This window comes from Sorex fumeus, unplaced genomic scaffold (genome assembly GCF_029834395.1).
Source record: "Sorex fumeus unplaced genomic scaffold, SorFum_2.1 ptg000034l, whole genome shotgun sequence".
Classification (NCBI taxonomy): domain Eukaryota; kingdom Metazoa; phylum Chordata; class Mammalia; order Eulipotyphla; family Soricidae; genus Sorex; species Sorex fumeus.
The window spans coordinates 31,203,360-31,218,239 of record NW_026606091.1 but is presented as its reverse complement, the minus strand read 5'-3'; the positions used below and the strand labels follow the sequence as shown (position 1 = coordinate 31,218,239).

The 14,880-nt window shown below is 44.5% G+C and overlaps 1 protein-coding gene across 3 annotated transcripts in view; it reads right to left on the bottom strand.

Moving 5' to 3' along the window:
* Nucleotides 1-13,756, bottom strand: part of DCAF10 (DDB1 and CUL4 associated factor 10) — a 52,794-nt gene extending 39,038 nt beyond the window's left edge. For all 3 annotated transcript variants that reach the window (XR_008792874.1, XM_056117180.1, XM_056117181.1), the window contains exons 1-2: nucleotides 13,345-13,756; nucleotides 897-1,010 (exon numbers count right to left, since the gene is read on the bottom strand). Coding sequence is in view for 2 of the 3 variants with exons in the window: in XM_056117180.1 (XP_055973155.1) it covers nucleotides 897-1,010; nucleotides 13,345-13,736 (506 nt within the window). In the remaining variant the exon portion in view is untranslated. The remainder of the gene's footprint in view (nucleotides 1-896; nucleotides 1,011-13,344) is intronic.
* Nucleotides 13,757-14,880: the final 1,124 nt, after the last annotated feature.

Sequence of the window (14,880 nt, the reverse complement as noted above, 5' to 3'; positions counted from 1 at the left end):
CAAAGCTGCTTTAGAACATTGAAAGTAGTAAATAGAAAATAAAATCTTATTAAACTTTAGAAAATAAAAAATTAACTCCTAACCCATCCAGCCCATATTCCATCTGTTGTTAGCACTTTAAAACGTCCTTCCAGTGCTTTTTCTCTAAATAATTTGTATTTTTGGGGGGTGGTGGTGGTGGGCGCAATATCCATTGGTGTTCTGGCTCTGTGTTCAGGGATCCCTCCTGGCAGGCTCAGGGGAATTTTATGAGGTTCCAGGAATCAAAGTGAAGTTGGCCACATGCAAGGCAAGTACCCTGCCCACTGTACTATCTCTCCAGCCGTATCTGTATAATTTTTTTTAATGATTTGGACCCAGTATTATCTCAAAAGTTTGTCTATGTTGATATGTAGTCTCTATTGCCATCATTTTAATGACTGCATATTAATCCAACTAGATTTCAATGTTATTCTTATTTTGTTGAGAATTTAAGGGGCTTCCAACGATGGTATAAAAGAAATTCTCTCTGCATATGTGTTTGTGTTTTTTCCCTCAGTAGTTTGGATTTAGGAAGTAGTGGTGAGAAATGGTTAGCCAAGGGACTGCCACCTGTTATTTAGTAAAATCCATAGCTATTTAACTCAAAGGCATAATACATGACTAAGATTCATTCACAGTGATGACCCTGGCATACAAAGAGAAAAGGCATAATCATATGGAAGTGAAAATGTATTTCAGAAAAATTCTTATCAAAATAGTTAACAGCAAGCTTTGTTATTAAAGGGATACAAGGAGTAAGTCACAAAACACAAATGTCTATCACTGCTGGACCAAACATTACATATTATCACTAACTTAAAAACCAGTATTTCTGGCTATACTAATAAGGTTCACTTTTCCATAATAATACTAACCTGATATTATTAACACAGTCCTCATGAGCTTCAGAAAGTGTTTTTATGTGCTTTGAAGATATAGGGTCAAAAAGCAGAACCTCAGTCTGTTCACAAGCAACTGTCAGCACTGACCTGAAAGCAAGAAAAACATTTCTCTGGTTTAGTTCTCTAGCATTCTCTGGTTACCAATATACATTTATTTATAATTACATAAGCTACTCAAGCGAGATACTCTCGGTAGCTTGCCGGGCTCTCCGAGAGGGGCGGAGGAATCGAACTCGGGGGCTGGAGTGATAGCACAGCGGGTAGGGCGTTCGCCTTACAAGCAGCCAACATGGCCGACCCGAGTTCGATTCCTCCGCCCCTCTCGGAGAGCCCGGCAAGCTCCCCGTGACGTATTCGATATGCCAGACACAGTAACAACAAAGTCTCCAATGGAGACGTTACTGGGCCCGCTCGAGCAAATCGACGATCAACGGGAGGGCCTTTACCTTACCTTTTACCTTACATAAGCTACAAGGGCTGGAGCGATAGCACAGCAGTAAGTCGTTTGCCTTGCACGCAGCCAACATGGCCGACCCAAGTTCGATTCCTCTGCCCCTCTCGGAGAGCCCGGCAAGCTACCGAGAGTATCTTGCCCGCATGGCAGAGCCTGGCAAGCTCCCCGTGACGTATTCGATATGCCAAACACAGTAACAATAAGTCTCCAATGGAGACATTACTGGGCCCGCTCAAGCAAATCGATGAACAACGGGAGGACAGTGACAAGTGAGTAATTTCTTTCTGCTCTTTTTTGTATGTTAGTACCAAATGAGAGATCAACACTATCATCAGCAATAGCAGGAAAGAGTGCTCTTCATTTGTATGGTTCTGGAGTGTAAATGATGCTTGGAGAGTTCTCTAAACCATAACAACTTTAAAAAATGCAGACTTTTTTGGGGGTGGCATTTGGTTTTGGGCCACACCTGGCAGCGCTCAGGACTTACTCCTGGCTTTGCTCAGGGACTGTATGGGATGCCTGGGACTGAATCCAGGTCAGCCACATGCAAGGCAAACACCCTACCAGCTGTACTACCACTCAGGCCCCCAAATGTATATACCTTTGACAGCAATTTTTATAAGAACTTAATCTGGAGAAATAAACACTATAAAGATTTTTTAAAAAGCACTGCAGAAAAATGTGTAGATATGCAAATTCGAAAAAACAAAGAATAAAATCATGTACTTCTCTATCAATGTCTATAAAAAGGTTTAGCAATGTACCCTACTACATCCGTCAACTACTATCAAATATTTTTCTTTACTTTTTTTTCAGTTTTATTTCTTTGTGTGTGTGTGTGTGTATGTGAGGATCAAACCCAAAGCCTTAAAAATGTAAGGCAAGTGCTTTATCATTGAGCTATATGCTCTGGGACCCTTTCTTCTGCCTCTCCTTACTATACTTTATACCCCTTTTAGAAGTCTCATTTGATTTCAGAAAATCTATTCTCTTATTTTATTTTGATTAAGTGTTAAGATTTGTGCAGGCACTGCTCTTTTAACTTCAGATCAATCAGAAGAAATCCTAAGCCTCTGAAACCGTAGACCTAATGAACATACAGTTTGAAGAATAAGCAGAATATTATATACTTAAAACTGCAGTAAGAGTAAACTTTAAACTTTTTTAATAAAGTGGGGAGAAGAGAAAACCACCTTCTAAACTGCTCTTTAATAATCAAACTAATTAGAACTGTTCTTTAAAAGGTATCACCCTAAACCTGGGATAGCTGAACTTCAAAACTTTATCTTAGGAACCTTGGTGCTAGTAATTATGAGTATAAATATATGTAATTTTAAAAGATCTATATAATGTACTCTTCTATATAAAACAGCCATTCCTTTAAAAAATTTTAGTTTCTGGATCATACCTGGCAGTGCTCAGGGCTTACTCCTGGCTCTGCACTCGGAGGGTTCAGGAGGCCGTAACAGGATGCTGGGGATCAAACCTGGGTCAGCCATGTCCTACCCGCTGCACTATTGTTCTGGGTCCTGACTCCTCTTTTTTAAAATTTCAGCTTAAGCACGGCAAGCTCCCTGTGATGTATTCAATATGCCAAAACAGTAACAACAAGTCTCACAACTTGTTGTGAGATGTTACTGGTGCCCACTCAAGCAATCGATGAATAACAGGAGGACAGTGCTATAGTGCATCTTTTTTTTTCCTTTTTGGGTCACACCTGGCGACGCACAGGGTTTACTCCTGGTTCTGCACTCAGGAATTACCCCTGGCCGTGCTCAGGGGACCATATGGGATGCTGGGAATCGAACCCAGGTCGGCTGCGTGCAAGGCAAACGCTCTACCCACTGTGCTACTGCTCCAGCCCCAACTACAGTGCATCTTAAGCACCGTGATCTACAGTACCGTTACCTGTAGGATTTCATGCATATTCCCACAGATTCTCCAATAGGGTCCTGTTCCTTCCACCACCATTTCAACGCGTGGCTCCAGCTCGCCCTGCCCAACTCGCATAAGTTTCCAAGTGAAGACCAGTCTGGGTTCAATTCTGGCACCACATAGTCCCTTGAGCATCACCAATGTGTTCTGGGAGGCTCCCATCACTGCCTGAGGTGGTCCGGGTACCCCTGGCACTGCAGGGTGCGAGCAGCATCTCATCCTTTAGCCCTGGTACTGCACTGATGGCCGGGATGGACAAGATTCACTCCTGGGGGCCCCAACCCCCTGAGCATTGTTTTCCCCTGTCCAAACTAAAAGAACCCCACAAACTTTATACAAGGGCGCTGGATGCAGTCAGTGTTAGAACACTTGGTATAAGGTATGAGGCCTGGGTTCTATCCCAGCACCATAACAAGGGAAAAAAAAGTTTTAATAGAAGAGCAGAGTATGCATCTTTTGCACAGGATTGCTTTATAAGATTTATCACCATTGGGGCTGGAGAGATAGTACAGCCGGTAGGGCGTTTGCCTTGCACACAGCCGACCCAGGTTTGATTCCTGGCATCCCTTATGGTCCCCTGAGCACCGCCAGGAGTAATTCCTGAGTGCAGAGCCAGGAGGAACCCCTGTGCATCGCCAGGAGTAATTCCTGAGTGCAGAACCAGGAGAAACTCCTGAGCATCACTGGGTATGACCCAAAAAGAAAAAAAAAAAGATGTATCGCTGTTGTTAGAGATCTTGTATTTTTAAATTTATTTTAAAATAAACTGTTATACCACTGTACAGATATTGCTACTTTATGTTCCACTACGTGTGGGTATTTGTCTTTTCATTATGCTTTAAATTCTTCTACATGTATCCCAATGCACTAATACATACATTTCTGTTGGATATATATTAGGAGTGAAATTGCTAAATCCTGGACTATGAGTTTGATCATTTAGTAGTGACAAACTCTTGTACAGAGTGGTGAGTTTTGATCTTTATTAGGTTTAATTTGCTGTTCCAAATTGAAATAGATGTTTACTGACTTTCAGTGTTAGATTTTTTTTTTTTTTTTTTTTTTTTTGCTTTTTGGGTCACACCTGGCGATGCTCAGGAGTTACTCCTGGCTTTGCACTAAGGAATCACTCCTGGCAGTGTTCAGGAGACCATATAGATGCTGGGAATCGAACCCGGGTTGGCTGCGTGCGAGGCAAACGCACTACCTGCTGTGCTATTACTCCAGCCCCTCAGTCTTTAAGATTTCTAATACATGCATTTATGGCGATAAATTTTTCTCCACACCAGGTTTTAGCTGCAATCACACAAAATTTTTATAGTATTTTTAATCATTCAGTTTAAAATATATCATACTGGGGCTGGAGTGATAGCACAGCGGGTAGGGTGTTTGCCTTGCATGCAGCCAACATGGCTGACCCAGGTTCGATTCCCAGCATCTCATATGGTCCCCCGAGCACCGCCACAAGTAATTCCTGAGTGCATGAGCCAGGAGTAACCCCTGAACATCACCGGGTGTGACCCAAAAAGCAAAATATATATATATATATGTGTGTATATATATATATCATACTGTCATTTCATTTTTGTTGTTTTTGGGTCACAACCAGTGGGACTCAGGGCTTACTCCTGGCTCTGAGCTCAGGGAGCACTTCTTGTGGGCTTGGAGGTCAATAACGAGAAACTGGGATCAAAATCAAGTGCTGCGTACAAGACAAACACCCTGCCCACTGTACTAGCACTTTGGCCTGTTGTACTATCATTCCGGCCTGTAATTTCTTCTTTGACATATTAAAGAGCTATCTCCAGGTCTGAGAGATAGCTTTACTGAAATTTCTAGAATTAACACATGCCTCCATCAGAAAAGTGGCCTCAAATGGTAGTTCCACATCTCTGGCTTCATGTTTTTTTTTTTTTTTTTGTATACCTTGTAGTTTACTTAATTATCCAATCACTTTAAGCAAAAGTTTTTTCTCATATCATACCTGAGGTCTTTTATACTTTCTCTAGCTTTCCTAAATGTTCTCATGGAGCATAGCAAATCAGAGTACTGTCACTTCTGAAAAGCTACAAATTGATATCTTTTGTATTCTAAAAAAGTGTTTGTCGGGTATTCTCTTAATCAAAAGATACTATTTTTCATTTCTGTCTTTAAGAGAAGTACTTTTCTGTTAAGTATCTCTACTGAAACACTAATTCTCTTCTTTGTTACTGTTATGTACTTCTTAGCTTTTATCACTTACTTTGCTACTAATTATGCTCACTTTACCTTCTGCTCTATATTAAAATGGTTACTTAGTTCATTACTTGTCCAGCCATTCCATAGTTCTTCCTACTGCCTTACATCAAAAATTTTGGAGCATTTTATTTCATCATTACTTACCTCAACTATGTCAAATTTCAATGACCATCTCTTCTTTGGCCTCTGATTTATAAATGTTTATCTTGAAGATGTGATTTTTTTCTTGTTACATTTTTGTTATTCACTTCTCGAGATGACAATGCACACTGTACTCCCTGGTAGTATTTTGAAATTTGTGGCCTTATGAGTGAGCACTGCACTGTAGCACTGTCCTCCCGTTGTTCATCGATTTGCTCGAGTGGGCACCAGTAACATCTCCACTGTGAGACTTTGCTGTTACTGTGTTTGGCATATTGAATACATCACGGGTAGCTTGCCAGGCTTTGCTGTGCTGGCGAGATATTCTCGGTAGCTTGCCGGGCTCTCCGAGAGGGGAGGAGGAATTGAACCTGGGCTGACCGGGTCGGCTGCGTGCAAGGCAAACGCCTTACCGACTGTGCTATCGCTCCAGTTAAAATCCTATAAATCTTCCTTGCATAAATAAAACAAGCTATTACATATAGTCAGGTGTGATATTAAAAATGCTATACATTCAGTTGTAACAAATTAACAAGTAAAACATATTTTTCATTTTAGTGAGATACATTTACAGACTTACAGACATAACACATATTTTTTTAATTAATTTTTTATTAAGACACCACCATCAATAAAAATTTGATTTTTTTTTTTTTTTTGCTTTTTGGGTCACACCCGGCATTATGCCTGGCTCATGCACTCAGGAATTACCCCTGGCGGTGCTCAGGAAACCATATGAAATGCTGGGAATCAAACCTGGGTCGGTCACATGCAAGGCAAAGTCACTACCTACTGTGCTATCGCTCCAGCCCCGAATAAAAATTTGAAACTAACCTATAATGCTAAGGAGATTGCACAGGAGAAATAGTTTTCATAAGAGGGATCCTAGTTTGATTCCTGGTAACACATGTCCACTCAGCAATGGGTGTGGCCCCTGAAGCGTCACTGGGGTGGCCCAGGTGTCTGCTGAGCAGTGCCAGAAGCTCTAGGCCCCCTGAGCATTACTTCAGAGGTACCTCCTAAAAAACAAACAACCCCCCCAACCAACAGATTATAAAAATACTTATCAAGTGATACTATAATCTCAAAATACTGTCATATTTTTCTAGTATTCCCATTTATTAATTTTGAAAATCATAATCCTTTTGTCTGAACCATGATAGACATTGCATAAGACCCTCCAAGAATTTCCACAATAAAATCATAATCATTATGTAACTTGAAGTCTTTATAAACAAAACAGTCACTCAAAATCAATACAATGTTTATGGGCCAAAATCTGTTTTTTTGTTTCTAAAATATCAAGTATATTTAAAGGTGTTTTAGCCCTTATCATGCTTGCTATTATATTTTCTATATTTAACATACTAATTATATTCATAACAAAGTTTAAAAAATGGGCATGTTAAATCATATTAACTTTTTTGGGGGGTGGGGTTTGAGCCACACCCAGCAGTGCTCAGGGTTTACTTCTGACTCTGCACTTAGAATTTACTCCTATTGGTGTTCGAGGGACCAGATGGGATGCCAGGGATCAAAGGTGGGCTGGCCGCTTGCAAGGCAAGCTCCCAATTTGCTGTACTATCACTCTGGCCCCAAATCATATCAAACCTTATCCCTCAGCCAGGTGAAAGATAATGAAATAGGCAGCTGAGAGCAGAAGCCAGGGTACAAATCCTTAGTGTTTAAGGATGTTTCTGCTTCTCAGTTCAGCGAAATAAATGTGCCTGATACAGAGAAAGACTTATGTATCTCTGCACCCCAGGAGTCATTCACCCATAAACTATCCCCATAGACCTCATTCATCTGCTGCACATTTGATTCTGCCATGGGAGTACATACTATGCCAATTATCAAGCACTAATATGTTTGGATGGTGCCTGCAGCTTTGCTATTACTCTCATCTGATTGCTCTCTTCGTCTCTCTGGATCTCTTGGGAAGCCGATGTTCGATAAAGACCATGTTAGAATGACTGACTGGCAAAGTGCCTCGAAGGCAGTTCCACACTAAGTGAAGTCTAAAAGTGACTGGGCCTTCACCAATGGGTTTGGGGGGTGGGTATAAGTAAGCAAGAGGAGGGGAAAAGGAGAAGGGCTACTGGCCCACTGCTCTCCAGTGAGATGTTTGCTGGCAGCACCTGTGCTAATTTCTTAATTCTTTAACTGCTTACGTAATGGATTACTCCAGAAAGACCCCTGTAAGATGCTAAAGCATTATGAAGGCACTCAGTGGGTTTGGGGTAGTAACTAGTCAACTACTATGCACATATATCTAACTGGTATAGCCAAACCAATGCGTAACAGTTGAATACTATTAGGTCTGATGCAGTATTTTTTATATTATATCTAGAGCAAGATTTTATTTTATAGTTTTTTGTATTTTTATATACCTGTACCTGTTTTGTTCAGGGATTACTCCTGGTGGGGCTCAAGAGACCATATGGGTGCTGGGGATTGAACCTACGTTGGTTACAGGCAAGGCCAGCGCCCTACCCACTCTTAGACAATTTCTTCAGCTCCCACAGCAAGATTCTGACAGTCAAATGAAGGTAAATTTGTCATTTTCTCCCTGAATGTCAATGTGTGATATATGTGTGTGTGTATGTGTGACAAATTCAAGTTCCAAATTTATACTTTTCATGTAAAGTGAACTTTTATCACTCTCAAGTAACCGTCTCTCTAGTAATATTTTTGTCTTTAAGTCCATTTTGTAGATTAGTAGTTTATCAGCTTTGTTTATATGAATTTAACCTTTCTGTGTTTGACTATCTCCATCCATTTGAACAAAATACTTATTCTATTTAGTAATGTAGAGTTTCTTTTCAGCCACTCTTTGTGCTTCATTTCTTCCCTTTCATCTTGTATTTCTTTCATCTACCAGAGATTGAACCCAGAACATATCTTATACCTATGAGTCATATCCCAGGCCCTTGTTTTAACACCTAAAAATTTAGTCTAGAAATTTGTTTTGAGTTTTTAAAAATATACCCTTTCTTATCTTCTGATGGTTATTCTACAAATTTTAATATAGACACCAAACTTTAAAGCTTAGTTAATATAATTCTCCCTTAAAAAAAAATTAAGGCATTCAGAAACTCCTAATTTATATGCCATGGTCATCTTTATTTTATTTTATTTTTTTGCTTTTTGGGTTACACCCGGCGATACACTGGGGTTACTCCTGACTCTGCACTCAGGAGTTACTCCTGGTGGTGCTCAGGGGACCATATAGGATGCTGGGAATCTAATCCAGGTAGGCCACATGCAAAGCAAACGCCCTACCTGCTATGCTGTCTCTAAAGCCAGTTCATCTTCTATTTTAATTCAATTTTGTTAATCCCAAAAGATAACTCTGGCCTTCTAGAGTCTCAGATTTTTCATTTGTTTTGATTTTTTTTTTCTTTTAAGCCACACCCACCGTGGGGGTGCTCCAGGATCACTCCTGACAGTGCTTGGAGGACAGTATTTGATGCCAGGAAAGGAATCCCTTATACGGTGGCTCTGTATAAAATAAGCTGCTCTAACCACTGTACTATCTCTCTGCCCCTTAGATCTTCTATTTAGAAAGAAAGTCTTTTTCTGTGAATTTAGTATTCTTGCAGGTTGAGTAGGAATATAAAATGGTACTTCAGCTTTGGAAAATAGTTTCTTCAGATCCACAAAAAGTTAAACAGCGAGCTACAATATGAACCCAACAATTCTATTCCTACATAATGAACCCAGGAGGAATAAAAACAAATACATTCAGCTTTGCTTACACACACACACACACAAAGTATTATATATTATATAGTATATATATTCCCACCCCCACACTGCTCCCCCAACTCCCAGCAGTACTTGGCCTTGAAGAGTAGCCCTAATGATGTGGTGCTTGTTTCTGCTGGTATTAGGGATTATCAGGGCCACCCTGATGATGCTGGGGGGCTGCGAGGTCTAAATCTGGTGTTGTACCAAGAACCATACAATGCTGGGGACCAAATATGGAGTCTTGGCCAGAAAAATAACATGGGAGGTAAGACATTGGTCTTGCACACAGCTGATCCCAGTTGAGTCTTTAGTACCATTTATGGTCCCTGAGCACTGCTAGGAGTCACTCCTGAGTACAGGTGTGTCACTCCCCCAAACCAGCAAAACCAAAAACACTCATTTTAAAATCCGGCACCTGTAAGGCATGCACTCCTCCCCTTTGAGCTATCTCTCCAGTCATCATCCTTTTAACTTACAGGAACCAATAACCCATCTGTACTGGTTAGTGATAAAGACTGGTGGCAGGTCCCTCCAACTCCCATCCTCCCATCCTGAAAGTAAATAACAATGTCCTCCAATTTATGCTATTGTTGATGACTAATTAACTGGCTATTAGCCATAAGTTATTCCTTAGTTATTCCTATCACTCAAACAGTTATTCTAGAAGTTTCACTATGATTTGGGAGGATTACTGCTTGGGTGTTGAATTGCTTAAATTATGGTTGGCTTTTTTCCCATTCTGGAAGATTCTTCAGTTACTGTCTCTTCAAGTAGTCTCCTCCCACCCCCATTAGCTATGTGATTTTCTTTAGTAATTTTGACCAAATTAATGATTATATTCTATGTTCTATCATGTAATCCTAATATTTCCTCTATTGTTTACATTTTGGATTCATTCTTCACTTTGTTTTACAACATATAAATTCTAACGTTGTGTCTAATGTGTCCTCAAAGACAATCATTTGAGTAAATCCCACGTATTATTATCAAATCAAATAATGATAACCTTTTTCAAAATCATCTTTGGAGGTGATACACTTCAATGAACTGTTTTGCTTAAAACATTTTGGAATTCTTCAAAAATTATCTTCTAGTCCATGTTTCCTCTGCTAGTGCTGAATTCTTTCTAGTCTGATAATCTCTAATAATAAATTCATAATTAAAATTTTTACCTTCTATGTCAGTTTTTTCTCTATACTGACAAGTCTCAGTGACAGTGATTACAGTAATCCATAAATTGATTTAACTTATAAAGAATGAGAAGTTACCTCACTTACCAAATATATATATATGTATATATATATATATCAATCTTCTCTATAAAAATTTGGAGCATATTAGTAAATGTACTAAAGCAATAAAAATTTTAACACAACTCTTTTCACCTTGACGGAGATGGAGAATGACAATGTGAGACGTTGGCAAGAGTACGGGAAATCAGGCACTTTCATATATGTATCTGCTAGGAATGAAAATTGGTAATCTTCACAAAGAACAATTTGACTGAAATCTTTGTTTGGGGGCCACATCCAGTGGTGCTCAAGACTTACTCCTGACTCTGTCCTCAGGGTCACTCCTGGTGAGCTCAGGGGACCATATGGAGTGCCAGGGATGGAACCCAGGTAGGCCATATAAAAGGTAAATGCCCTGCCTGTTGTAACATTGCTTCAGCCCCAAGAAATCTTAATTTTTTTACTCCTTCTAACGATTTATCATAAGGACATAAGGACATTTATCATAAGGACATAAATCCAAGATACTTGTTTATGGGGATTTAAATTAATAAAAAATTTAAATTATGGCTAATTAATTATCTATGGTTAATAGATATTAATATAGGGTTGGAGTGATAGCACAGCATGTAGAGCATTTGCCTTGCATGCGTCCAACCCGGGTTCGATTTCTCTGCCCCTCTGGAAGAGCCCGGCAAGCTACCATGAGTATTCCGCCCTCACAGCAAAGCCTGGCATGCGACCCGTGACATATTCGATATGCCAAAAACAGTAACAACAAGTCTCACAATGGAGACATTTCTGGTGCCTGCTCGAGCAAATCAATGAACAACAGGAGGACAGTGCTACAGATATTAATATAGCTTAAAATAATTTACAATATATTAAGAAAAACAAGGGATAAAACAGTAAGTTTCCATGTTTATATTAAAATGGGATGGAGCAATAGTATAGCAGGTGGGGCGTTTGCCTTGTAAACAGCCAACCTGGGTTTGATCCCTGGTACCTAATATGGTCCCTGAACCTGCCAGAGTGATCCCTGCCTGAGTGCAGAGCCAGGAGTAAGCCCTGAGCACCACTGGGCATGGCCCAAAAACAAAACAAAACAAAACAAAAAAAAGTGAGCAAAGAAAAAATTTCCTGCAATATTCAGGCCATCTCTGGATTATAACTATTTAACTTTTTTTTGCCTAAGTTTTCTACAGTGAGTATTAATTAAACATTATTGAGTTATTTTACTTTTAGTATCAGAGTAGCTAACCACCTATTACAAAAAGATTTCTATGGGGAAATGTAGTTCTGATAAAATAAGATCAGTAATGCACTTCTCACAGTACTGGCAATGAAAAAATCCTTCCTCATAACACATTCTACCACTGTCATCATTCTACCTAAAATTCTGCCTCCAAGAATGGAAAGTTACTTCTAAAGGCCTGACAGAATAAATAGGGAGGGAGGGGCTGGGATACAAAAAGACTGGAAATGAATGTTCACTGAGGAATGAACTCCTAGACTTTCAGGAGAAGTTTTAGGAACGGGTCTTGGTTGGAGGAGAAAAAAAGAAGAAAAAAAAAAGTAAGTTCCAGGAGTAAGTCAGCTCTCACTTTCCCCCTGTACCCAGATGAACATTCACCCACTTCTGGATCACCCGACCAGGTTCCACCCAACCGTTTAAGGAGAAAACTCAAAGACATCCCAGCACCACCGATCTGGAAAAAAAAAAAAGAACACCATCTGCCCGAAAGCAATGGTACAGGGTGCACCTGCGTCTTCCCTAACTCACTGCGCCCTCACCCCGGATCCTTTTAGGGGCGGCGCCGGGTCCTTTCTTCTGAAATACTCCCACTCCCTCCCCAGCCCTAACTCGATGGATTAATTCGATTTTTTTTCTAATCTTAGTCCACGTGCCGCTTCCTTGGAGGAGGAAACCCTGACCCTCCGAGTCGCAGGGCACGGCTGGTCCCTCCCCGCTAAACCCGCATTAGGACTTCTCCAGCGCTGCCGGGGAAGAGCGCGCGCGCACGCGCGAGCGGAGCCCCGAGTCCCCGAACCCCGGCGGGGCCGCGCCACGGGCGGGTCGGGCTCCACGGCGCGCCCCCGCCCCGGGCACAGCCCGTGCGCCCGGCCAGTAAATACCTGCTGCGGGCGGAAATGAAAACGGCAGGAGGGGGGCTCGGACCCCCTAGACCGACCGTGGGGGTCACCTGGGGCGGGGGCGGGGAAGGGTAAGGGAACTGTGTGCCACTTGCCCCAGCTCGGATTGCTGGTGCATTTCCGGTACTCGCACAACCAAGTTTGGGGGGAGGAAAAAACCCCAAAATGCGTTCTTTCGCAGATACCCCTTAAGTGGACCGAAACCTTCTTTTTCTCCTGCTATTATTGTTGTTGTTGTTATGATGATGCTCATTTTCCTTTTTGCACGGCCGGGTCTGGGCACCGCATCCTCCTCCCTCCACCGAGACAGGTGCTTCCCGGCCCTGCGCCGCATCCCGGGGGCTGCTGCCCGGGCACCGACGCCCCACGCGCCGGAGCGCCCTCCCCTCCGGCCCCGACGGACGCGGGGCGGCGGGCAGGGCCGTCGGTGCCCCGCGGGCTGCCGGACGCGCGGCCCCGCGAGCCGGGGGTGGGGTGGGGGAGACAGGCGGGCGCGGGGGTCCCGGGCCGCGCTTACCCGTCGGGCGAGTACTCGAGGTTGAAGACGGCGCCGTGGGTGCGCGTGCTGAGGTACACCGAGTCGGCGGGGTGGATGGAGCCGTAGAGGTTGGTCATGGCGCGGAAATTGTCCCGCGCCGGGTCCACGCACGGCCCGCGGCCCAGGCCGCGCTCCCGCAGCCACCCGAACAGGCCGGCGCCCGGCGGCCGGCGCGGCGGCGGCGGCGGCGGCGTCCACGGCTCCCCGGGCCCCGGCGCCTCGGCCGCTCCCGGCTCCCCCGGCTCCCCCGCGCGCGCCGGGGACAGCGCCGGGGCGCGGCCCGGGCAGCGGGCGGGCGCCGGCCCCTCGGCCCCGCCGCCGCCGCCGCCGCCGGCCGCCCCTCCCGGGCTAGCGGGCCCGAAGGGAAACATGACCGACGCCCCCGCCCCCGCGCCCGGCCGCGGCCCCGCCGCCGACAGCTCAGCGCGCCCGCTGCGGCCGCCACTTCCGGCGCGCCGCCGCCTAACCTCTCCGGCTGGGAAACGCGCGCCGCGGGGACCGGGAACGCGGGGACACCGCGGGCCCGGCCGGCTCGGCCACTGCCCCGCTCCCCGGGCCCGGCCGCCGGGTGGCTGCTTTCCCCCACGCAGCGCAGCAGCAGCAGCCTAGCGACGTCGGGCGACGGTCTTTCAGTGACGGTGACCCGAGGGGGCGTTTGTGCCCTGGCCTCTTGAAAAGCCGCCCCCCCCCCCCCCCAAAAACCAGCAGTTCTGTGCGGGCCACTGCACGTGACTTGCCGCCTTTGCATCTCGAACCCGAGCTTCGCCCGGTCACGGTGCGCTCGACAGCCTCGTCCCCAGCGCGCCGGCGATGATGCCCGCGGCCCGTGGGTGCCCGCTGAATGTCCCACTCCGCGACTTACCGCCCAATTGGGCAAGTCTTTATCAAGACCCAAGCTTTCCTCCTCCGGGAGCGCGTGTCCAGGAGCCAGGAGGCCCCTCGGGAGCTGGAGACCTGAGTCCAGGCCAAGTCATAGAGCTGGGCGCCTTGGACCTCTGACAGATGCAAAGCCCTCGTGCAGTGCCAGTGAAGATAAACACCCAAAAGCCGGGTGTGGGAAAGGCTGAGCCTCAAGGAGATTGGGGAGGAGGGAGGAATCTTCCAGAAAAGTCCTCTCGAGATTCAAGGAGAGGACAACCGACAGCTTCCAGACCTAGACCAAGAGCCCCTTGTTGTCCAGGGATGGGAGCAATAGTACAACTGGAAGGGTGCTTCTCCTGCAGGTGGCCCACCCGGGTTTGATCCTAGGTACCCCATACGGTCCCCTAGAGCCTGCCAGGACTGATCCTTGACCACCGGCTGCACCACCCGAGTGGCTCCAAAAAGGTCTTGTTTTGGAGACCTCACATTCAGTGACAGTGAGGAAGGAATCCTGCTAGGTACATCACAAGGATCCGGGAGGAAGGGAAAGAGATTTACAGGGTTCTTCCACCAAGGAAGCAAGTTCTCAGTTCTCCTGGTTGAAAAGGAGAAAGGAGCAGGAAACAAGAGACCCCAGTTCAGGGATCAAAGTGG